At 37.6% G+C, this 24,788-nt stretch overlaps 1 protein-coding gene across 2 annotated transcripts in view; it reads left to right on the top strand.

The window, feature by feature from the left end:
- The window catches only part of KNTC1 (kinetochore associated 1), a 69,135-nt gene that overhangs the window by 1,077 nt on the left and 43,270 nt on the right, over positions 1-24,788 (top strand). For both annotated transcript variants that reach the window (XM_069557755.1, XM_069557756.1), the window contains exons 2-21: positions 1,132-1,310; positions 4,628-4,748; positions 6,222-6,337; positions 7,181-7,259; positions 8,037-8,114; positions 9,614-9,648; positions 9,885-9,995; positions 10,972-11,065; positions 11,434-11,486; positions 11,698-11,813; positions 12,305-12,359; positions 12,901-12,999; positions 14,117-14,160; positions 14,266-14,331; positions 14,427-14,502; positions 19,125-19,250; positions 19,341-19,430; positions 19,829-19,882; positions 21,174-21,235; positions 24,100-24,211. In XM_069557755.1, the coding sequence (XP_069413856.1) occupies positions 1,182-1,310; positions 4,628-4,748; positions 6,222-6,337; positions 7,181-7,259; positions 8,037-8,114; positions 9,614-9,648; positions 9,885-9,995; positions 10,972-11,065; positions 11,434-11,486; positions 11,698-11,813; positions 12,305-12,359; positions 12,901-12,999; positions 14,117-14,160; positions 14,266-14,331; positions 14,427-14,502; positions 19,125-19,250; positions 19,341-19,430; positions 19,829-19,882; positions 21,174-21,235; positions 24,100-24,211 (1,716 nt within the window). In that variant the 5' untranslated portion in view covers positions 1,132-1,181. The remainder of the gene's footprint in view (positions 1-1,131; positions 1,311-4,627; positions 4,749-6,221; positions 6,338-7,180; positions 7,260-8,036; positions 8,115-9,613; positions 9,649-9,884; positions 9,996-10,971; positions 11,066-11,433; positions 11,487-11,697; positions 11,814-12,304; positions 12,360-12,900; positions 13,000-14,116; positions 14,161-14,265; positions 14,332-14,426; positions 14,503-19,124; positions 19,251-19,340; positions 19,431-19,828; positions 19,883-21,173; positions 21,236-24,099; positions 24,212-24,788) is intronic.

Raw genomic sequence — 24,788 nt, 5'->3', positions numbered from 1 at the left:
TTCTTACAGATGGTGGGACTCTGAAACTCATAGAAGTGTTTACTTCAGCCTGTCTTAATCTCCTCCCAATTCCTGCCCAAACACAGCCACTAAAATTATTGTCTATTCTAATGTGCCTTGTTTTCGTGCCCTTGCTTACACTCCTAGTAAGAGCTCTTCCAATATTTAAGAAGCTCCTGTAACCTTAAATACTAGCTCAAATGTTACCTTCTTCCACCAATACAGTAGTGGATTAGCTGCACTTAAAAGTGAGTGCTTGCCATGAAACCAAGCATTGTTTTGTGACCGTTTGAAACTGGCAGTGACCTTTCTGGCTATGTACAACTGTATTCCTATTTTATAGAAGAGAATTGAGGAACAGAAAGGTTAAATTACTTGCTTGACCACAACAGATTAATGTAAAAGAGCCCCAAGTCAAAAATCATTTCTTTCCTATACTGTTACCGTCAAAGATTTAAAATCTCTGAGCAGTTTTCAAAACAACTGTAACTTTTTGGTTATTTTCCCCTCCAGTCTTGATCCAAGCATTGCTTTTCATTTTCGTATTCTATGCCCTGGAGACCCAGTGAAATGAGTTATTTAAGTCCTTGCTGATGAAATAGTTAAGTGACTCCTAAGGTTACCAACACACTCTGGTCCAGTCAGAAGCCTAATCCGTTTTTTTCCACCTCTCCTTAACATTTTCATTTATGGTGTAACAATCTTGGAAATGTGAGTGGACATGGTTTTTTAAGTTCGTCTGGAACCATAACCAACCTAAGGTATACCAGACGATATGCATTCAAAAACTTCACTGTTTTTTGCTATTCTGGTTAAAGATTTTTTTCAAATGAAAGCTTGTTATAATTTCACCTAGGTATACAAAATACTAGAAACTCTAGGACACATTGGTAAGATCGAAATTGCTTGTGTCCCTAAACTAGTATGTTCTTCTCTAGTTATAATCGTAGTTCTAGTTCCATTTATCTTATTGATCCAAAGTGTCTAGTGACAGAAATAACACAGAGAAGTCTCTGTTTATTGGTGTGTATGTGTATATATGTATACATATATATGTGTTTTTAATAAAGCCTTTTTATTTCCCAAGGAGCTGGAGTCTATGCAACAATGTAATTTGGTCTGATTTTACAGTTGTCATAGGGAAGGCAGTGGTTCCTGATCAGGAAAACAATCTCAGAAACATGTGGACTGATATTGAGCTGCTAACAAATGATGATACAGGAAGTGGGTACCTAAGTGTTGGTTTAGGAAAAGAACACGGAACTGCTTTATATCAAGTAGATTTACTAGCAAAGATCTCCTCTGAAAAGGTAATGGTTATGTAACTGTTTTCATTCACAAAATTTTTACTGTGTTTAGTAAGACTGGTAGCCACATGGTAGTTGTTTTATAAATGAGTATAGTCCTTTCACAGGGATTCAACGTTTAGTGTCAGGTTACTGGAAATTTCCATCTGAATTCCCTATGCATCATTTTAAGGTCAATACTCCAAACCTAAACTTTTCATAGTTCCTCTTGGCATTTTAGAAACACAGATGTATGCAAAAATGATACAAAGAATATCTACCACCAGCTTAGGAAGTAAAACATTACCTAGAATTGAAGCAAGCCCCTGGGCTCCCTCCCTGATCCCAAGCTCTTCTCATACTCCTACCACTGAGGTTGAGATTGTCCTATCCTTTCCATGAATTTCTGTCTGTATTTTAACTTTGTTCTTTTAATAACTACTCCACCATTCTCGTACCAGGCTTGAAACCTTATTCTCTGCCATCTATGGAAAGTATTGCTATTTGATTTTCCTTCTCAGTAATTTGCTTTTGATAAAATTTTGGTGATCATGGCAAACAAATGTTTCTTTTAGAGAGAGTACAAATGATCTTCTGTCACAGTATTATAGCCCAGGATTCCTCTACTTCTCATAGTACGTTAATGTAATGTTTTAATTAGCTGATTAAGGAAAAAAGTTTTAAAAGAAGGAAAGACCAGATAAGATTTGTAGTTTTTAGAGCTAGAAAGGGAGGGCCTGAGTCTCTGGGAACGTTGTTCATCAAAGGTCTCAAAATGTAGGCTTTTGACTTTTGCTTCAGATGAGCGTTAAAGACGCTAGCAGATAGAGATTTTCAAAAAATCATTCTTTACGCAACTTGTGTCCTGTTGTCAGCCTGTACTGCTTTATGGCATTTGTAAATCATGGAATTTTACCAGCAGCCTTAAAAGATGGAAGTGGCCCAGGCCCCTCTTGATCTCTGAGGGCTACTGTTGAAAAAGAATAGTATGTATGGAGCTTTGAATTCAGTTAAGAACTGAAATTTCATCAGTTGTTAGCTTGGGGCATTACTTGTAGCAAATACTGTGTTTGCAACCCATGCTTGCATTTGGTAACTCTTTTTAGGATTTTTCCTTAGACAGGACACAGCAATAAAAAATACCTAGCTGTGCAAGTCAGTGTGTGCCAAATACCAAATGAATGGTACAGACAATACATATAGTAGGAGTTCAGAGAATGGAGAGCTCACTGTGGGTTGGGACAATCTAAGGAGCATTTCATAAACTAGCACCTGACTTGGGCCTTTAGAAGAAGGGGAAATGAAAGCACAACTTAACCAAAATATGTGGAATGCAGCAAAATCAGTGCTTAGAGGGAAACTGCATGCATATATTCGGAGAAGGCAATGACACCCCACTCCAGTACTCCTGCCTGGAAAATCCCATGGACGAAGCCTGGAAGGCTGCAGTCCATGGGGTGGCTGAGGGTCGGACAGACTGAGCGACTTCACTTTCACTTTTCACTTTCACGCATTGGAGAAGGAAATGGCAACCCACTCCAGTGTTCTTGCCTGGAGAATCCCAGGGACGGGGGAGCCTGGTGGGCTGCCATCTATGGGGTCGCACAGAGTCGGACACGACTGAAGTGACTTAGCAGCAGCAGCAGCAGCATGCATATATTAGAAAAGAAGAAAATTCTAAAGTCAATAATCTTAAGTTTCCAGTTAGGAAACTAGAAAAAGAAAATGGACTTTCCTTGTGGTCCAGTGGTTAAGACTTTACGCTCCCAATGCAACAGGCACAGGTTTGATCCCTGGTTGAGGAATTAAAATCCCGTTGCACAGTGTGGCCAAAAAAAAAGTCTCAAGGTTAAGAGCAATCCAGGCAGAGAAAACAGCCTGAGTTAGATCCCTGGGAGGTGTAGCAGTTTCTTCTTTGGTGTAACTTTTCACTGTTTGAAGAGAAGAGTGTAAGAAGAATCAGAATGTAGTTTTCAGGAATTACACCTGCAGAAGGTGGCCACTGAAACAGATGTAATATGAGCCAATTTATCAAGCATATGCTATAGACTAGGTTCCCTTCTAAGCCCTGTGCTCTTGTTCAGTGGCTCAGTCATCTCCGACACTGCAACCCCATGGACTGCAGCACGCTAGGCTTCCCTGTCCTTCACTATCTCCCCGAGTTTGCTCAAACTTGTATCCGTTGAGTCAATGATGTCATCCAACCATTTCATCCTCTGTCACCTGCTTCTCCTCTCCTTGATCTTTCCCAGCATCAGGATCTAAGCCCTTTATATGAATTAATTCATGACTCTCCAAACCAGCCAGTGTTGTAGGCATTATTATTGTTTCTGGTTTACTAGAGAGTTAGTTGAGGCATTTGCTTGAGATGACTCAGCTAGTGAGTGACAGCATTCTCAACCACTGAGCTGTCCAACTGCTTCAAGGTACATATGTGTGGGAACCTTTAATCATCAGAAGCTGCAAACTGGAGACTCATATTTGCTTGCAGTGTTTTTTAAAATGTTGACTGAGCTGCCAATATTTAAAATGTAGAATATTTCACATAAAGATGCAGATTGTCTTGGTAAATTGGAAGCTGTGGCCATGCCAGGGTCACCTTTCCATGGGGCTTTCATTTTGCTGACTCTAGTTTCTGTAGGGCCTTGTGTCCTTCATTTCACAGTACACCACAGCCCCCCTCCCTGTTGTAGCCCGGACACTGAGACTTTATGCCAGTATTGGTTCATTCACTTGTGTTAACACCTGCTGGTTTCTCCAAGCATAAGGTCGACCCTTAGGAAACAAAGGCTTGTACTTGGGAATCCTTTGCCCTGTGCTACGGCAAACAGAGGAGCCTGGCGTGCTGCAGCCCACAGGGTTGCAAAGACTTGGACATGACTTTGAGACTGAGCAACAACAGCAGAAGCAACCCTGGACTATATCCCTGTTTCGGGTTCTGATGGGATTCAAGATGTATCATAGAAAGAAAAGCTTGGGACTTCCCTGATGGTCCAGTGGCTAAGACTCCACGTTCCCAATGCAGGGTTCAATCCCTGGTCAGGGAACTAAATCCTATATGCTGCAACTCAGAGTTCGCATGCCACAACTAAAGACCCTGCATGCCACAAAAAGATCCAGGATCCTGTGTCCCACAACTAAGACACGATGCAGCCAAATAAATAAACATTAAAAAAAAAAAAAAAGAAATGCTTGACTACGAAGTTATATGGGCTCAAGAAAAGAGGCCTGTCAAGTGAAGTTTTAAACTTGGGTGCTTAGGATTATGATGACATTATTAATAACTATTGTTAAACATGTATAAAAATGCTTTATTTTAGTCCTACCTTTCCCTCCTCCAGGCCTCATTAAATCCAAAAATACAAGCATGCAGCTTAAGTGATGGGTTTATTATTATAGCAGACCAATCGGTGATACTGTTGGACAGTATTTGTAGATCTCTTCAGTTACATCTTACATTTGGTAAGTCTAACGTAATGCAGTAAACAAATTAGAAGTCAACTATATCTTGCTACTAATTTCTATAGCATTGCCTTTTCTTTACTCCATTATTTATAAGACTTGAAATTAAACTGATTTTAAGAAATGAATCTTGAGTAAGAGATGGAAAGGACACTGAGATGATCCTTTCTGTCAATAAGTCTAGGGAAAAGCATACTAGGAGAGCAACAGTTGATTTGCGTGGTTTTTGTATTAGTAGAAAACTGGGCTTCCTTGGTGGCTCAGCGGTAAAGAATCCGCCTGTAATGCAGGAGACACAGGTTTGATCCCTGGGTCAGGAAGATCCCCTGGAGAAGGGCATGGTAACCCATTCCAGTATTGCCTGGAGAATCCCATGGACAGAGGAGCCTGGTGCGCCACAGTCCATGAGGTCGCAGAGTCAGACACCACTGAAGTGACTTAGGACACATGCATGTTCAAGTTCCTGGATCTTGTGTATAATTTCAATACCATCAAGAGATATTTGAATACTTCTAGCACTATAAATGTTTAAAAAGTGCTTATGAATGAATTCCTATTGGATTAAAGAGCTTTAAGTATGTATATGCAAATATGGACTTAAGAGTAAACTAAGGGACAAACAAGTCAGAGGTTTTGTTGAAAAATAGGTGAAAATATTGTGAAACTTTTTCTGAAATTTTGAGAGAAATTGAAGTGTTTGTGTGAGAACAGCTGAAAAGTAATGACTTATTTTAAAACAAACTTAGCTGAAAAGGAATTAGAAGGTATGCACGTGAAAACAAAATCTTGATTTCAACATGTAGGAGGAAAACCCATATTTTGTGTAATCTTAGCATATCTACCCTGATGGGGCCACAAGATGCAGTTTCACCAATGGAAAGTGAGATTCTGTCTACATATAGTACTCTGTGTACAGATATTGCTAGTGAATAATTTTAGTTATAAACAATTTACATTCTACTGCCTTTTGTCTTAGTCTTCCCCTTGCAGTCTTCACATCCCCCTGGCCTTCTTCCTGTTGTGCAGACAATAACTTAGTCACCTCCTTCAAATTTTTGTTCAGATCTGACAAAGGGAGCTGTCCTGAGCACTCCAATTAATACCACATGGCTCTTCCGAGCTCTGTTTCCCTCCTCTGTATCACTTTGTTTGTGTCATATAATTAGATTGTTATGCTGACTGTTTATCATCTATTTCTGCCTTAGCATTTGAGTTCCATGAAGATGGGACTCTTGGTAATATTCTCAGATGTATACAGAAGGCCTTGAACAATGCTTAGCCTATCAGTGCTCAGCAAATATTTATTGACTAAGAGTCAGTAGCATTCCTTTTGGCATTAATCACTACTTTCCTGAAATATTTAAAAGAAGCTTCTTAAATAGTTGACTTTTAATAACAAAATTTGTAATTCTTTGTATTGAAAATAAACATTTTTGGAGGAAGCTTGGCATAACTTTGATTTGAAATTTTCAGATACTGAAGTGGACGTAGTTGGCCTGTGTCAAGAAGGAAAGTTTCTTTTGGTTGGGGAGAGAAGTGGCAACCTACATCTTATTCATGTAACATCAAAGCTAACATTACTCACCAATGTAAGACCTTGTTACCTTGTTATGTTTTTCATATCTATTATCTAAATTCTAAACTATCTCTTAGCTAAAAACTCTAGCAAAGTATTGCTTGATTTGTGTTTTAAATTAAAAGAATAATACTTCTTAACGTTGAATTTAAGAATCATAGCTTAGAAACTGAAAAAATGCACCACCTAAAAGTTAAGAATTATGTTTTATTGGGTGGACTTTCTGAGAACCTCAAGTCCAGGGGGCAGTCTTTCAAGATAGCTCTGAGGGACTGCTCTGAAAAAGTAAGGGAGGAGCTAGGATATATAGGAGTTTTGCAAGACAGACCATATAGTCGGAAGGTCAAAAGAGCACTGTTAACTAAAGAAAATCAGGTATCTCAGGTTAATGAATTTAGTGTTTTCTGTGTATGGGAAGATGCAAGAGTGGGCTCACTGAAATCATTCCTTGATTTATGCACCTTTACCACCCAGGGCCAGTATCAGGTGCTTCCCCATCCAGAGTCCCCTAGGTGTACACTTGGAGTAGCTGCCGTGGCTGAGGGCTGGCCAGTGGGCAGCCTGTTCGTCTTCATCCTGAGTTCCCTCCTGGCTGTATGTGGCCGCAGCATCCTTTGCTGATATGGCAGGCGACATTTTTTAATCCACAAAACATGACATAAGTGCAAAACTGAAAAATTGCAGTTTGAAGACTGTATACTTGTCCATAATAGTTTTCCATTTCAAGACTAAAATGTTTGGGATATAGGTAGAATTATTGCTAATGATAATTGATAACCCTCAAGTTTAAAGAAAATAATCTTTGATTGTATTTTTCTGGGTTTAATCTTATTATTTGATATTAATTTGTAATTAGGCATTTGTTCAGAAAGCTAACGATGAAAATCAGTGTACTTACCGGAATCTTGTTATTGAGAAAGATAGTTCAAGTGAGGGTAAGTTTTTAAATTTCTTTTTAAATATCTTCTTAATAATGTTCAGTTAAAAAATCAGATTTGTATTTAATACATTAGATAAATTAATTTGCTCTAGGTGGCTCAGTTGGTAAAGAATCCGCCTGCAATGCAGGAAACCTGGGTTTAATCCCTGGGTTGGAAAGATCCCCTGGAGGAGGAAATCAACCCACTCCAGTATTCTTGCCTGGAGAATCCCCGTGGACAGAGGAGCCTGGCAGGCTATAGTCCATGGGGTCACAAAGAGTGGGACATGATTGAGTGACTAACACTTACACAAAGTTAAACTTTTGGGGTGCAATTAATATTGTTTTAAAAAATAAGTTTATTTTAGATCTTTTCAGAGGCTTAAATGTTAACTCTTCTTAAATAATATATCCTAAACTTTTTTTATAGTTTTAAGAGTTCTGTAGATAATTAAGGATATATAATGTTCTTTTAAAATGTTCTTATGGATTTTAGTATATTTATTATACTTGCTTTTAACAGATATTAACTGGACTTTATTTTGATGTAGCTGAGATTATTTTTTCCTGGCAAATGAAGTTTGGTTTATAAAAGTTTCTAAGAAGTAATTTTGTTTTTACAGATAATTTACCAGCTCTTTATAAATAACTTTTATCTGTGTTGCTACTATGTTATTTGGTTATTAGACTTTAAACGAGCAAATGGACATATTTTTAAGCTAGATCCAGACTCTGGTTTAAATTTTATATTGATGTGCCTTTTAAAGAAGCTGGCTTTATTTTATTTTAATAGATACCTATTATATGCTGCTTCTTACAAACAATGGACTTTTTTATATTACGAACCTGCAGCTTGTAAAAATTCAACAAGGTAAGTAATGTATTATTTTATTACTGATTTGCAGTGAAATTTTTTTTTTTTTGAGCAAAGGGCTCTTTCTTAATCAATAATTTTATTAATTTTTTGTTTTCACTGGGTCTTCATTGGTGAGCAGGTGCTTTCTCTATTTACAGAGATCAGGAATTCTGCTCTCCCATTGGGATGTGCAGGCTTTTCATTGTTGTGGCTTCTCTTCCGTTGGAACACGGGCTCTAAGGGAGCATGGGCTTCAGTAGTTGCAGTTCCTGAGCTGTAGAGCACAGGCTCTGTAGTTGTGGTGCATAGGCTTAGTTGCTTCTCAGCATGTGGGATCTTCCCAAACCAGGAATTGAACCTGTGTCTCCTGCATTGGCAAGCATAGTCTTTACCGCTGAGTCACCAGGGAAGCCCCACGGCAATATTTCGTACGAGTTTTCCAAGTGATTTTAATATAGTCTCTGAGAATATTTTAGTGTAACTCTATTCTTTGATACTGGGTATACTTTGAGTATTTATAATATACTTATTCTCCAAGTTAGGGCTGCAACAGAATCTGAAGAAATATTTATTTATAGCCTTCGAGGGCTTTACTACTTAGTCGGAGAGACGAGCGATATGCTAGCATAGTAATAAATGCTTTTTGCTGGAATGAATGAACCTGTAAACTGAAATGATTACGTTAACAATTAATAATACAGAGCAGTAATCTAGAGTGTGTTAGTGAATTGTGTGGATCCTATATCCCTCTGAGCTGACAGAGATTGAGGAATTGATTCCAGGCATGTATTCAACAATTGTTTTTTTAAAGATCTACTATGTGCTAAGAAGGCTTCTCAGGTGGCACTAGAGATAAGGAACCCGCCTGCCAATGCAGGAGACATAGGAGATAAGAGTTCGATCCCTGGGTTGGGAAGATCCCCTGGAGGAGGGCATGAAAACCCACTCCAGTATGTTTGCCTGGAGAATCCCATGAACACAGGAGCCTGGTGGGCTACAGTCCATAGTGTCACAAAGGTCACAGAGAGTTGGACCCAACTGAAGCGACTGTGCATGCGTGCATACCTGTGCTAAGAGTGTGCCAGATCCTGGGGATATGAGGAGATTTAAGATACACGGTTCTCTAAAGTTTGAGGAAGGAGCCAGACAAGTGACACAGCTCTTCCAGAAGGGAGTGCAAAGTGAAGAAGACACCACAGGTAGCACTTCAGAGCTTGCCTAGGAGAGTTGGGACAGGGAGAAGACTGTGAGTAGGAAGAACCTCGGTGAGCGAACGTGTGGAGAGGCACTATAAGGATGGAAGACCCGCTGGCGGGTGCCCTGAGTACAACGTGCCATCGCAGTTTATTTCTTTGGTCAAGGGCAAAACTGAAAAGCCACCAGCACTTTATTAACTTCTGACCAGTTGTTCTTCTCACTAGATTGTATATAATTCATCCTGACACAAAAGGGGAGACTCATATGTATTTTATTTCATAGTATAAATTTAGCCTACTTTCTCTTTTTTCATGCAGCGATTGAAAAGGCAGACTTCAGTACAGCTAAGACGGTAAGAAGACAAAACCACACTGTCTTCTTAAAACTTAAATGCCAGTTTAAAAAAGTGTTTCTGCATAATTGTCTGATGGTTGATTTGGGGGAATTAGCATGATGAAACATTTTAATGACATTCCCATTAAAAGATACATTTGTAACTATTGACTTAACTGATTTTTATCAATCTTTCCAAGGAGTTTGGAATATGGAGCATATATATAACATTCTTATTTTTTTTAAATCTTGCAGTTACAAGGACAAATCAAGTCCAGCTTTACTTCTACTGAGAATTATCATACTCTCGGTTGTCTCAATCTTGTGGCTGGTGATTTAGCAAGCGAAATCCCTGTGATAATTGGGGTAATTCTTTTTTTTTTTTATAAAATGTCAAATTTCTTTTTCTGAAATGTTTCTTCATTAAAACATAGTTTTGGCAAAATTTTGAATTTGTAGTGTATAGCAGAGACAGGGAAATTAGAAAATTTCATGAAATTAACTCATTAAGTTAACTAAGTTTCTACATTGGAAAAACTATTGCATCTTTATTTTCACTAATCTCTACCTGACATTTAGCATGTCTTTCAGTTAGGGCTTCCCAGGTGGCTCAGATGGTAAAGAATCTGCCTGTAATACAGGAGACCTGGATTCGATCCTTGGGTCCAGAAGATCTGCTCAAGAAGGGGATGACTTCTAGTATTCTTGCCTGGAGAATTCCATGGAGAAGAGCCTGATGGGCTGTATAGTCCATGGGGTTGCAAAGAGATGAGCGACTAACACTTTGACTTTTCATGTCAGCTATGAGTGCAACAGCAGCGAACAAAACACCTAATATCATATTCACGGAGTAGGCAAAACTTCTATATTGTATTATATTATTACAGCATTTACAACATTTTTGCTTGCCAAATTTATATATTAAGCAGGCATTTTTCCCCATCTAGTGAGTGTATCCTGTTCAGTATTTCATTGGGCTTCAAATATTTTGAAATGAATATTTATGAATTTTTTTCAAATAGTAGTTATTTTAATGACAGTACTTCATCAAGCACTGTATTTATCTCATAATTCTAGAGGAAGTCTTAAAGCTTATCTGGTGTCTCTAAGTTGCCTAAAAGTGCCTGCTCCTTATTAAATGTTCATGTGGTAGGAGTTCACTCTTGTTTCCATTCTGTTCTCTTGAAAACTAAGAGAGGAACAGGATAACAGCTAGCTGAACTTGAATATATATAAATATATTTTGAAATTAGTCACATGTACAACTTTGATGTTTCTACTTGGAAGAGAGCTTGGGTCTAAAACCAAGTTTGTAATTGACATACTGTTTTCACTTCTGTAGGGAACTGGCAATTGTGCATTATCAAAATGGGAGCCAGATTCTTCAAGGAAAGGGATGACAGTTAAGAGTGTTATTGATTCAGAGATTATCAAAGGTAAAAATAAGTTAATGAAACTACTTTTGGTAATTGAAAGTGAGTTGTTATTTTCATGTCAATATGCTAAGTCTAGCATGTGGACGGGCCATTTTAGCAAATAACGCTTGCACACAAGCCAGCTTATTAGTCTATGATTGTCTGCATATTTGACTTCTTGGAGTGTTACAGTTGTTACTCTTCGTTCTGGGAGGTTTTTTGTTTTAGTAGTCATCCAGAAAAGTAGAGGGGAGGGAATAAATGGGAATGGAAACTTCTTGTTTACGTGTACTTCTGCCTTTTCATAAGTATGTTAGTTTACTGTCTTAAATATAGCAATACGTAACCCAGAAACGTAGTCCTTACACACCTTGCTTTCTCTTTTGTAGGTGCAAAGAAGTTCCAGCTAATAGACAACCTACTTTTTGTTCTTGATACCAATGTATGTTTCTGATACTTCGCCTTAAGTATTTTCACTTGGTATTATATTTAACAGTGGAAATGTTGTTAAACTTAACCAAGACAACTACTTTAGCTGGGGTGAATTACTGTCTTGTGTAATGTACTTTATTTTAGTTACATATCAAAAGATAGATTCCCAAATGTAAATTTTTAGTCATTAAAAGGATGTATCAATGAAATGTCTCTTGCAGAACGTGTTGAGCTTATGGGATATTTACACCCTAACTCCCATATGGAACTGGCCTGTGCTTCATGTAGAAGAGTTTCTTCTCACCACAGAAGCAGAGTCACCTTCATCAGTCACCTGGTACATTATGACACTTACATTGATTTCCCTTCTGTTAGAACCAGGTTTCTTGCCTGGTTCTGATCAGATCTTTGCTAACCCGTGGTCTGTACAATCCATGGAATTATCCAGACCAGAATACAGGAGTGGGTAGCCTTCCCTTCTCCAAGGACTCTTCCCAACTCAGGGATTGAACCTAGGTCTCCCGCATTGCAGGCGGATTCTTTACCAGCTGAGCCACCAGGGAAGCCCCATTATGTGTTACATTCCAAATAACTGTGAACAGACTGACAGGGTAAAGACTATTTCATTGTTAGCCATTAAGAACAAATAGGTTAGGCAAAAACCTCCAAGTGAAAGTGTTAGAAAGAGTGTCAGTCTAGGCCATAAACACTGAGAAGTCAAATTCATTATCTTCTGTGTGAATAAATTTTTGTACAAGGATATCACTTTGACTTAGCTTATGCCTAGCAACTGGCTTATGTGATTCACTTAAACCTTTTCTCTTTCAGGCAAGGGATTACAAATCTCAAATTAGTGGCTCTGACAACTACTACTAATAAGAAGGTTTGGGAGAATTTTTTTCATATTTGTCCGTATTAAGTGTTAGAAATAGCATTAATACAAAACTAGTTGTTAAGTAGTGCTCGAAATACATTAGCTCTTAGTTCACACAGGTACTTGACAGATCAGAAATAACCCTGCAGAGCTCTTTTTTCTCATCTAAAAAAAAATAGTATAAATCTCTGTTCCATACTTTAATTGGAGCATTTCCACAAGAAAATGCTTATTATAGTGATACTTCATACTTCTGACACTAAGGAATTACATTTGCCTTAGTTACATTTGCCTTACATTTACATTTGTCTTCCAGATTACATTTGCCTTAGGTTCAAATTGTAAAATGGACTCCAGGTAGTGGATTTAGAAGATGGGATAGGATGTAATTTTATATGTAACCTTTAAATAATACAGTAACAGATTTACTTATTTTTTCATTTAACTTTGTATCAAATATTTTCATCTATGTCCTGGATTGTGAAGTGCTGTCTTGTGCTTAAAGGTTTATATTGACCCAAGACATTCATTGCTGTCCTATTTTTCTTAGATGAAAAACCTCGTGGTCTGTTCATTACCTGCAATGGAAATACTGTATTCTTTGGAAGTATCTAGTATTTCTTCTCTGGTGCAAACAGGAATTAGCACGGTAAGGTGACATGTATTTTGAACTACTTTATAGCAACAACAACAAAAACAATTAAGAATAACTGAGTCAAAAATGAGTGGAACCTAGTGGAATACCTGGATAGATCTCAGGTTTATAACCATATTTATTATTAGCAGAGGTCCTGAGATACATTTATTTGTAGGGGGTCAGTTTTCATTTAAAAAGACAAGAAAATTAATTGACTAAGACGTCAGTCAATTGCATATTCAGTTTTTTTGTCTGTTCACAGGGAATATAAATGATCATTAATTTGGTAGAGGTTATCACTTTTTACTTATTTTTTAACTGTTATCCTAAAAAAAATTTTTTTACTATGTTTGATCTCTTTTTTTATACACACGCCCTGTGTTTTTTCCAAACCATTTGGAAATTGCTTACAGACATCATAACCTCTCATCTCTAATTTCAGCAGGTATCTCCTAAAGAGTCAAGCCATTCTTCTAAAACATAGTCATCACACTCACAACATTTAACATTAATGCAATATTATTGTGAAATACGCCATCCAAATTCAAATTTTACCAATAGTGCCAATCACTTGAGAACTTTTTTTTTTTTTCCTAACCTAGGATTCAGTCAAGCATCACAAATTGAATTTTGTTGTTGTGGTCACATGGTGGTTTACTTTAATCTCTAAAACTTTCCTAGTCTTATTTTGGTCTATTCCGACACATTTTCTTGAGTACCAGTAGAATGGTTGAATGTTCCTCCATTTGGATCTGTCAGCCTCGTCATGATTAGATTTGTGCTGAGCTTTCTGGCCAGGATCCTGCATAGGTGATATTGTGTCCTGACTGGATCACGTTAAGGGACTCAAGTTTACTTGTCTTGTTATTGGTGCTGTTAAATTTGATCACTTGGTTAAAGCATATCTGCCAGATTTCTTCCTTGTAAAGGTATATGTTCCCCCTGATAATTAGTAAGTAATTTCTGTTGTACTATTTTGAGACTATGGGAATATTCTTTTCCTCAACAGTTTTTCCCAGTAATTTTAGAATCCATTGATGGATAATTTCTGCCTAAACCAGTTGTTACTGTAGTAACTATAAAGTGAATTGATTCCATTTCTCAATTTTAAACGTTTTTGTTATTGTAGGATACCATATACCTTCTGGAAGGAATTTGCAAAAATGATCCAAGGTACGTCATATTTTGTTTATCAGATACATCATTAAATAACACCACAGTTAAATTTTATTTACTAACATTAAATGACAATTGTCAATATTAACATGTTTTTTTCAGTCTGTCTGAAGACTCGGTCTCCATTTTAGCACTCAGATGTCTTACAGAAGCTTTACCGGAAAATAGGTAACTTCTCCTTTTCTTCTAAGCCTTACCTTAATGAAAGACTTGAATTCCCTGATTAATAAAAATTTTACTGAAATTTCTTTTCAATTTTTCAGATTGAGTCGGTTACTTCACAAACACAGATTTGCTGAAGCTGAGAGCTTTGCCATTCAGTTTGGACTAGATGTTGAGGTAATTATTCATGTATTCATTCATGCATTAAAAGCATTTCTTCATGTACTAGAGGCTAAGGAGACAAACAGGTAAAACATGATTGAAATTTAGTGTGATCAGACCTGTAATTAAGATATGACCAAAATAGAGGAAGGGATTCAAAGGAGAAATTGAACTTTTAAGTAGGGTGGGAAGACTTCCTGGAGGAGGTAATTTTATGTCATATCTTGAAGATATTCCTGATAGTCCTGGGAGAGGAAGGGAATTCTAAGTATTAGGACACATGAAGAAAGTAAGGGATGGGACTTTCCTGGCAAACCAGTGGTTGAGGCTTCACCAACCAAAACGGATGGGATTGCAGGTTTGATTCCTGGTCAGGGAGCTAGGATCCCTCATGCCTGGAGGCTGGAACACCAAAGCATGGAGCAGAAACAACATTGTAACAAATCCAGCGAAAACTTAAAAAGGAAAAATTCATCCCTTATTAAAAAGAAATTCACACATATTAAAAAGAAAGAAAGTGAGAGAGTCTTATGGTTTCCAGAAACTCCTAGTAATTAGTCAGGACTAGCATATAGGTTCAATGTGCATAGAAAAAAAAAGGAGATGATGGAGAAGATCAGAGTCTGGAAGGCTTTGTGTGTACTGCAGAGGATTTAGGTTTTGTTCTGCAGGTGATAGGGTGCTACTAAGAATTTCGGTGTATAAAGAGGGGAAATTGATAATGGGATTGAACCCATATCTCAGTTGGAAGACTGAGCCAGTGCAATGAGGTAGAGACGTACAGGACGGAAGGCCAAGAGAGGTGTGTAGAAGGTAGAAGCCGTGGGGCTCAGTGATCAAACGGGGTGATAATGTTGGGAAGGGACTTGCAGGACTGCTCAGCACACTAGTTGGAATGTGATGATATGACTTAAAATGAAGAGTGTTGTGGAAGAGTTAGAGATAACATATAAAGGGTTCTGCCTATGAACATTGCATGTGTGACTTCCCTAGTGGCTCAGTGGTAAAGAATCTGACTGCCAATGCAGGAGATATGGGTTCAATCCCTGGTCTGGGAAGGTCCCACATGCCAGCGAGCACCTAAGCCCGTGTGCCGCAACTGTGGAGCCTGTGCTCTGGAAACGGGGACCTGCAACTACTGAAGCCTTGTGTGCCCTAAGGTCCATACTCGCCAACAAGAGAAGCCACTACAGTGAAAGGGCCATGCAGAGGGTAGCCCCTCTCACCGCAACTAGAGAAAAGCCCTCACAGCAGCCAAGACCTAGCACAGCCAATAAATAAAATTATATGTTAGAAAAAACATTGCATGTAAGGGATCTTATAAAATGAGGCTCTCTGATAGGAACCTGGAGAGTGATCTGAGCTGAATCTAGAGGTGGATAACATGGGAATGGCTCTGACCTCTCAAGGAGAATGTGGAGAGTCAGAAGAGATCTGAGTATGAGATACAGGGCACCACCACATGGAACATAGAGGAAGAAGGGCAATGAACACATTTGGGAAGAAACCCACACAAATGTGCAATTGGAGAAGCCAAGGAAGAAGAAACTTTGAAGTTTAGGGAGGAGAATCCCTGGCGGTCCAGTGGTTAGGGCTGCTTGCGTTCACTGCTGAGGGCCTAGGTTCAATCCTTGGTGGGGGAACTATGGTCCCATAAGCCAGGAGACGTGGCCAAAAGACAAAAAGTTGAGTGGAGAGTGATCGGCAGTTGCAAATATTACCGATAAAATCAAGCATAAAAACTGAAAGTTGTTGAATTTGGTGATGAGGAATTCATTGATATCCCCTGAAAAGTCATGGTAAGTAATGAAGGAGGAAGCCTAGTGGTAGTGAAGAACTAATTTTTCCTTTGTGGGTGGTGAGTATCCACCTGTTTGTTGTTTAAAAAAATGTATCATTTTGGGGACTTCCCACTGATCCAGTGGCTAAGACTAGTAATCCCAATGCAGGGGGCCCAGGTTTGATTGTGGTTAGGGAACCAGATCCCCACATGCTGCAACTGAGAGCTTGCATGCTGTAGCTAAAGATCCTATGTGCCACAAAGACCTGGAGTAATCAAATTTTTTAAAAAAGGAATGGAAAAATGTAGCATTTTATATTATATAACAACCTAAATGGGAAAAGAACTTGAAAAAGAGTAGATGCAGTGCATATGTATAACTGAATCATTTTTCTGTATACCTGAAATCATCACATTTGTTAATCAGCTGTACTCCAATAATTAAATTAAAAGTTTTAAAATATAGCTTTTTAAAACACACAAAAGAATTCCATTTATTGTTTAAAAGTGTATATGAAGAAAGAAGTAAGTAAGTTAATGGGATAACAAGCACCAAAATTAAGATAACAGATACTTGTAGTTCAGGGAAGGAGGATGACGTGTTTGGAAGAAGAGAATGAGATCTTAACCTATGTTAGTAATTGCTGTGGCCAGCACAGCAGGTAGGGAATCGAAAGTGGTCAACGCACAGTTTGGGAAAAGGGAACTAGAGACAGAATTAAGTCTTAAAGATGGGACCAGGGGACTCAAGACCTCTTGGGTCAAGAGCCCTGTTCCTTGGAGCCACATCACTTTTATTTAGTGTCTTGGCAAGCAGAAAGTATCTTGTGTTACGATGAAGTCCGCCTCCTGTGTCCCTGGTCACGTCACCCATTTTATTGATTACTTTAAACTGTCTGTTATTTTCTTGTACAAGGGCTATCACCTAGCTGGAGGTCATAGACCTGCATATGCCTTGGAAAAACATCTTAGTGTGTGCACAAGCAGTGTTCTGAACTTGCGCTGACCCGGCACTCCAAGGTCCACAGAATGTTTTTCCTTAGCTTAGCAGAATGTGACAACCCCAACTGATCAACCCGATGTACTTTTATTTGGGTTATGCTGTATTGCTATATTTTGCTTTTATTCTTTTCCCATGGCTATTTTCTCATGGCTTAGCCAGAGCAACAGGTGGCTATTAACTCTGCAAGTAATGTGCTTTATTTTTTTTAATTTGAGTGATAAATATACAGGTATTTGTTGTGTTTTTATCTTTGTAAACATCTGAGAGTTTCTAATTTTTAAAAAGGTAAATAGAGCAAAAAATCAAAACCAGTGAAAGGTGTTTTCAGGTACTGGAGTCACAGAACTAGAGAAACTACTCTTTCATATTTTTTTTTAAATTTTATTTTTCTCTTTTAATAAAAAAAATGGGTGTACATGTGTTCATATGTGCATCATGTGTACATATCATTTTTAGTTTTTGGAACCAGAAAGCCCATGTTAAAATTGGTATTTTGTTTATAAGAAAGGAACCTGAAGTACTTCCCTGGCAGTCCAGTGATTAAGACTCCATGCTTTCAAAGGAGGAGTCTCTTGTTTGATCCCTGGTCGGGAAACAGATGCCACATGCCCAAAAGATAATTAAATAAAATTAACAGAAAAAAGAAACCTGAAATTTTGGCTTTGTCTATATTCAAGTTGTTTCTAGCTGCTAAAGAACCTTTGATGGAAAACTAGACATGAAACATCATTGTGTGGTCATCTTCTAAAAACCAGCTCCATTTATTAAAAAAATTTTTTAAATTAATTTGGCTGCTCTGGATCATAGTCGCAGCACACAGGGTCTTCAGTCTGTAGTTGCAGTATGTGGGATCTTTGGTTGGGGTGTGTGAAGTCTTAGTTGTAGCGTGTGGGATCTAGATCTCTGACCAGAATCAAACCTCAGCCCTTTCATTGTCAGCATCGAATCTTAGCCACTAGATCACCAGGGAAGTCCCTCCATTAACTTGAACAGCATAATTTCAGATCCTCTCTTGAGTTTCAGGTTTTTTGGAGGGGGTTTGGAAATTTTTATTTTGTTGACTTATTTATTTTTGGGTGTGCTGGGTCTTCATTGCAGCATGCTGGCTTTCTCTAGTTGCAGCACATGGGGGCTTCTTGTAGAGCACAAGGCTCTAGAGTGTGCAGGCTCAGTAGCTGTGGCTCACGGGCTTCTCTAGTTGTGCCATGCAGGCTTAGTTGCCTCATGGCATAGGGATCTTAGTTCCCTGACTAGGCACTGAACTTGAGTCCCCTGCATTGGAAGGTAAATTCTTAACCACCAGAGCACTTGGAAAGTCCCAAGTTTAAGTTTTCTCAGCCTTACAATAGGGATCTTAGTATTAACCCGTAGGATTATGATGAGGTTCAAATGCTTACTTACGTTTTTATGAGAATTAACTGAGATAATTCACATAAAGCTCTTAGTACACTACTGGTCACGTCTAGTGAGGACTCAGTAGAAATGATTTACATAACTTTGCAATCTGGATTACCTTTCAATTATCTAAGTGTTACCTTTTTTAATGCTTTTTTTAAAAGATATTTATATTTATTTATTTATTTATTTATTTATTTGGCTACACCAGGTCTTAGTTTTGGCATTCGGGATCTTTAGTTGCAGTATGTGAAATCTAGTTCCCTGACCAGGGATTGAACCCAGGCCCCTGCATTAGGAGCACGGAGTCTTACCCACTGGACCACCAGGAAAGTCCCAATGCTTATTCTTGAACTGCATGAATATTCACTTTTTTCTTTTTTTAGCATACAGCATAAGGTTTCATCAACAAGTGTTATTTTGCTTCACGTTTCTTGATGTAGCATGTTTATATTACAGCTTGTTTACAAAGTAAAATCAAATGATATATTGGAGAAACTAGCTTTGAGTTCTCTGGACACCAGTGAGCAGACTGAATGGCAAAAACTTGTAAATGAAGCTAAGGAAAATCTACATAAAATCCAGGTATGTTTTCGCTGTTGAATACTAGAATATTCAGATTGATGGACTGATCTGCATTGTGTTGCCTTACCATGCCTGGCATTTATGCAACAGGATGATGAGTTTGTGATGAATTACTGCTTGGAGGCTCAGTGGATAACCTATGAAACCACCCAGGAAATGCTAAATTATGCCAAAACCAGGGTAAGTTTTTCTAATGTTTGTTCATGCTAATTTGTCTTATGCAAAAGAAATAACTTCCAGAAAGCTGAATTGTTTTTCTGTCAGTGATCTTTTTAAAGTGCATTTTTAATACATATATATTTTTTGCTGTTCCAAATGATGCCATTTTTTGCTATAGATGGTTCTCACTGATCTTTGAATGAATACTATTGCTAGTTATATTCCTTAAAATCAAGGTGTAATAGATGGGCAAAATGTGAGCTGTTTTCATGAAATGCATTGTTTTTAAGATATATAATTTCTTTATTCATCTCAGAGTTCAGTGCAATTTAATTTTTAAAAATGATTTTTTACTTTAATTCACAGAATGGAGAGCCTGATATAGCCAATATTCTAACTATGTTTCTTATTCATCTTAGCTTTTGAAGAAAGAAGATAAAACTGTTCTTGTCTATTCTGATGGCTTAAAAGAGGTAATTGCATTAGATTTATAGGTTAATTTGGGGATGAATGTACTAATAGAATATGCTTTTGACTTCAAGATAGGTCTGTACTTTTTCAAGAGCAAGTTACTTTAATACATTTTTCCTTATTGCAAAATGGGAATAATAATAGTACTTAAGGGTTATTTTGAAATAAAATGAAATATTTCCTCTTAAGTACTTTTACATAGTGATTGCTACCTCAAATAATTATAAATTATGATGATAGTTATGATGGTGTCAAAAAATATATGTGTGTGTACATGTACATACAGATCTTCGTAGACTTATGATGGAGTTATGTCCTGACCAACCCATCATTAAGCTGAAAATATCATAAGTCAAAAATACATTTAAGAAACTTTCCTGGCAGTCCAGTGGTTAAGACTCCATGTTCCCAATGCAGGGGGCACAGCTTCCATCCCTGCTCGGGGAACTAAGATCCTGCATGCAGATAAAAACAGTGCATATAATGCATCCAACCAACTGAACATCATAGTTCGGCCTCGCCTACGTTAAATGAGCTCAGAGACTTACATTAGCTAAAGTTGGGCAAAATCATCTAACACAAGGCCTACCTTGTAATAAAGTGTCAAATAGCTCGTGTAATTTATTGAATACTGTACTGAAAGTGAAAACACAAAATGGTTGAAAGGGTATCAGTTGTTTGGGATTTTGTGGCTGAAGGGGAGCTACACCTTCTTAATTCTTCCCAGCATTACAAGAAAGTATTGTCTTGTATATTGTCATTAACACAGGAAGAGATCAAAATTTGAAGTGTGGTTTCTATTGAATGCATATTGATTTTCCACCATCATAAAGTCAAAAAATCTTAAGTTGAACCATTGCATGTCAGGGACCATCTATATAATTTTTAACTCTTATCTCAAAGTAAATGTTTAGTACAATCCAGCTAGGTTTTACCAGAAGGTCATATTTATAAATCAGTGGGAAAACTAATTGATTTTGAAAGACACTTTCCCTGCTAAGCTTTAGGCACTTCCTATATCATCCATTGGGACTGAAACATTTGGAAGGCAGATTTAAAGGCACAGTTCCTCCTCTTTGCAGTTTTATTGCAATGACTGATTGGAAATGTTTCCATCAGTCCAAGTTTTATGTTTTGTGCTAAATAAAGGCAGTCATATTTACGGGTATTGACTTGTAATGCAGGATAAAAGGAAAATATGTGCAAGACTTCTAAAACAGAATGCCTAATTTTGGGTGTTTTTTATTTTAATGTTACTGCACACAATATTCAGACTGTCGGATTTCTTTTTAGGTACTAAGGGCTCATGCAAAATTGACTACTTTTTATGGAGCATTTGGACCAGACAAATTCAGGTGTGTACATTCCCATTTTTAAGTTTGGACTGTCATAAAAGATACAGCAATGCTTTGAATGAATTTGTGTTTCTAGGGAGTGAATGATAGAAAACGTTATCTTCCCTGCTAAACTTAAGGCACTTCCTACCTCATCCAGGTAAGGCAGACCACCTTACCTGCCTCCTGAGAAATCTGTATGCAGGTCAAGAAGCAATAGTTAGAACCAGACATGGAACAACAGACTGGTTTCAAATTGGAAAAGGAGTCCTCAAGGCAGTATATTGTTACCCTACTTATTTAACTTATGTGCAGAGTACATCATGTGAAATGCTGGGCTGGATGAAGCACAAGCTGGAATCAAGATTGCTGGGAGAAACATCAATAACCTCAGATATGCAGATGACACCACTCTTATGGCAGAAAGTGAAGAAGAACTAAAGAGCCTCTTGATGAAAGTGAAAGGAGAGTGAAAAAATTGGCCTAAAACTCAACATTCAGAAAACTAAGATCATGGCATCCAGTCCCATCACTTCATGGCAAATAGATGGGGAAACAATGGTAACAGTGAGAGACTATTTTTTTGGGGCTCCAAAATCACTGTAGCCATGAAATTAAAAGATGCTTGCTCCTTGAAAGAAAAGCTATGACCAACCTAGACAGCATATTAAAAAGCAGAGACATTACTTTTCTGACAAAGGTCCGTCCAATCAAAGCTAAGGCTTTTCCAGTAGTCATGTATGGATGTGACAGTTGGACTATAAAGAAAGCTGAGCACCGAAGAATTGATGCTTTTGAACTGTGGTGTTGGAGAAGATGCTTGAGAGTCCCTTGGCCTGCAGGAAGATCAAACCAGTCAGTCCTAAAGGAAATCAGTCCTGAGTATTCACTGGAAAGACTGATGGTAAAGCTGAAACTCCAGTACTTTGGCCACCTGATAGGAAGAACTGATTCGTTGGAAAAGACCCTGATGCTGGGAAAGACTGAAGGCAGGAGGAGAAGGAGATGACAGAAGATGAGACAGTTGGATGGCGTCACCGACTTGATGGACATGAGTTTGAGCAAGCTCTGGGAGTTGGTGATGGACAGGGAAGCTTGGCATGCTACAGTCCATGAGGTCACAGAGTTAGACATGACTGAGCGACTGAACTGACAGCATCCATTGGGTTTGAAACATTTGGAAGGCAGATTTAAAGGCACATACCTTTGGCCATAGCAATTCACTTCTGGAAATTAATTCTATTAGATATACTAAGGTGCGCCAAGAAAGCATTTATAAATATGCAGTATAGCTACTTCAAACATAAGTTTATTTATCATGATAAACTAACAACGAAGGAAGCTTTATTTTTTTCCTTGTGGCTCTTCAGTTACCCCAATACTATCATTAAACATTCTACCTTTTCAGTGCTGACTGAAAATGTTACCTTAATTACATATTAAAATTCTCATGTGTATTTAAGTTTCTGAAATATAATTGTGTTCACTTGATCTCATCTCTGTTCATTCACCAGTATCCAATAGTTTTAATTAAGGTAGCTTTAAAATGTCCTATTAACTGATAGACTAGTCCTACTATGCTTATTTTTCAGAATTTGGGGGATTACTCTTTTCTGTATGAAAGAGTCAGAATCAGCTTATTCAGTTTTTTAAAAATCTTATTTTTGTTGGATTTTTTTATTATTTTTTTTAAATGGGAATGTGCTGAACCTAAGATCAGTGTGGGGAGAACCACTATCTACAATATCAAATCTCATATTTAACGACAGTATGTGTCTTCCTTGGAGGAGGAAATGGCAACCCATTCCAGTATTCTTGCCTGGGCAATCCCATGGACAGAGGAGCCTGGTGGGCTGCAGTCCATGGGATCACAGAGTCGGACACGACTTAGCAACTGAGCCCACACACACGTGTCTTCCTACTCATCCTGTTCTTTTCTTATATTCCTGAGTGATAGCTACTCAGTTATCTTCATGTAGATTTTGTATACTTTATGTGAATTTTGTTCTTTCTTCCTATGATTACAAATGGAACTTTATCATATTCTCGAAAGAATATAGAAGCTATTGATTTTTTTTTGATTTTTTAAAAATTACTTTTAAATCAGTTACCTTATTGAACTCCTTTTTTTTTTGCTTAGAGTAATATTTCAGTTAATCTTGCTTTTTCCAAGTATATTATTATATATGCAAATAATGATAATTTTGCTTCATTTTTTCCTCATTTCTTGCCCAATTTCATTGACTGATACTTGTAGAACATTATTAAATAATGGTGGTAAATAGACATCCTTCTGTTATTCCTGATGTTAGTGAAAATGCTTATTTTGTCTTATTTAATCATGACCCAGGCTTGTAGAGTATTGTCTTTTTGTCATTTTAAGGAAGTGTTCATCTTGTATTTCTGAGCTTTAATTAAGACTGGGTAGTCACTACAGCATTATTGATTATAGCAAAAGACTGGAAATAACCCTAAGATTCACCTGTGGGGGGTTTAGTTAGATTATAGTAAATCCATGCCGTGGAATCATAAGTAGTCCTTAAAAAGAATAATAACTATATTTACTCGTTTGGTACAAGTGCCAAGATAATATAAAATGAATTTTTTCAAGTATAAACAGTATATATTAAAAATTCATGGAAATCATTCATTTAAAATTTAAAATGGTTGCTTGAATATGTAGTGATTATTTCAGAAAGGGTCTATAAGAAGAGCTGTGCCTTCTGGGGGAGGGAAATACAGGAATTCCATAGGTCTGGATAAGAAGGAGACTAACTATAATCTTTCGTATTTTTTTTTAGTTAATATGTATAATGATATCCACTTGTATAACCTTACTATATATTTTTAAACTATTAGCTTCTTTCCTGTTTTTGACTTTGCAGTGGTAGTTCTTGGATTGAATTTCTGAATAATGAAGATGACCTTAAGGATATTTTTTTACAGCTGAGAGAAGGAAACCTTGTTTGTGCACAGTACCTCTGGCTGAGACATCGGGTAATTTCTTTTGCATTTTTTTCTGAGTGGCTTTATAGTTCCCTAGAGATGTTATTGAATCAGTATTGGAAACAAATGAGGTGGCAGGAGTGACTGGGCAATGGGGCGTTTTCAGACTGTTTTGATAAAAGAGAAAACTGTCCTCTGATGATATTAACTCAGAGGAAATATGATGATAAAATAGGAATTTACATTGTCCCATCATTCAGAGTCTAGTTGGCTCCTAAACTTAGCTCAAGAGGTAACATTCTATTAAACAGCTTATTGACACAGTTTATTCACACCTTCTTTGTGAATGGTGGAGAGCATAGTCCTGTTGCAGCTCAGATAGTGGTAAAGCGTTGCTTATTAGAGTTGCTGCTCTAAATCACCTGAGTAGTGATATAGGATATTAAGTCTGAAGAGCAGGATCTGGGTGTGAAGCTGTTAAAGACACATGCTTGTTAGGGTTTATACTGTCACCTTCAGTTAAGTTTTCCTTAGAATGGCATCTCTGCCAGTTCCTCTGCCTCAATTTATTAGCTTGTATTTGCTGCCGTGAGGTTTCATGGAATTTGGCTACCAACTCGAATCATTT

Source organism: Ovis canadensis, chromosome 17, assembly GCF_042477335.2.
Source record: "Ovis canadensis isolate MfBH-ARS-UI-01 breed Bighorn chromosome 17, ARS-UI_OviCan_v2, whole genome shotgun sequence".
In the NCBI taxonomy this organism is placed as follows: domain Eukaryota; kingdom Metazoa; phylum Chordata; class Mammalia; order Artiodactyla; family Bovidae; genus Ovis; species Ovis canadensis.
This window is presented reverse-complemented; position numbering and strand designations above follow the sequence as displayed.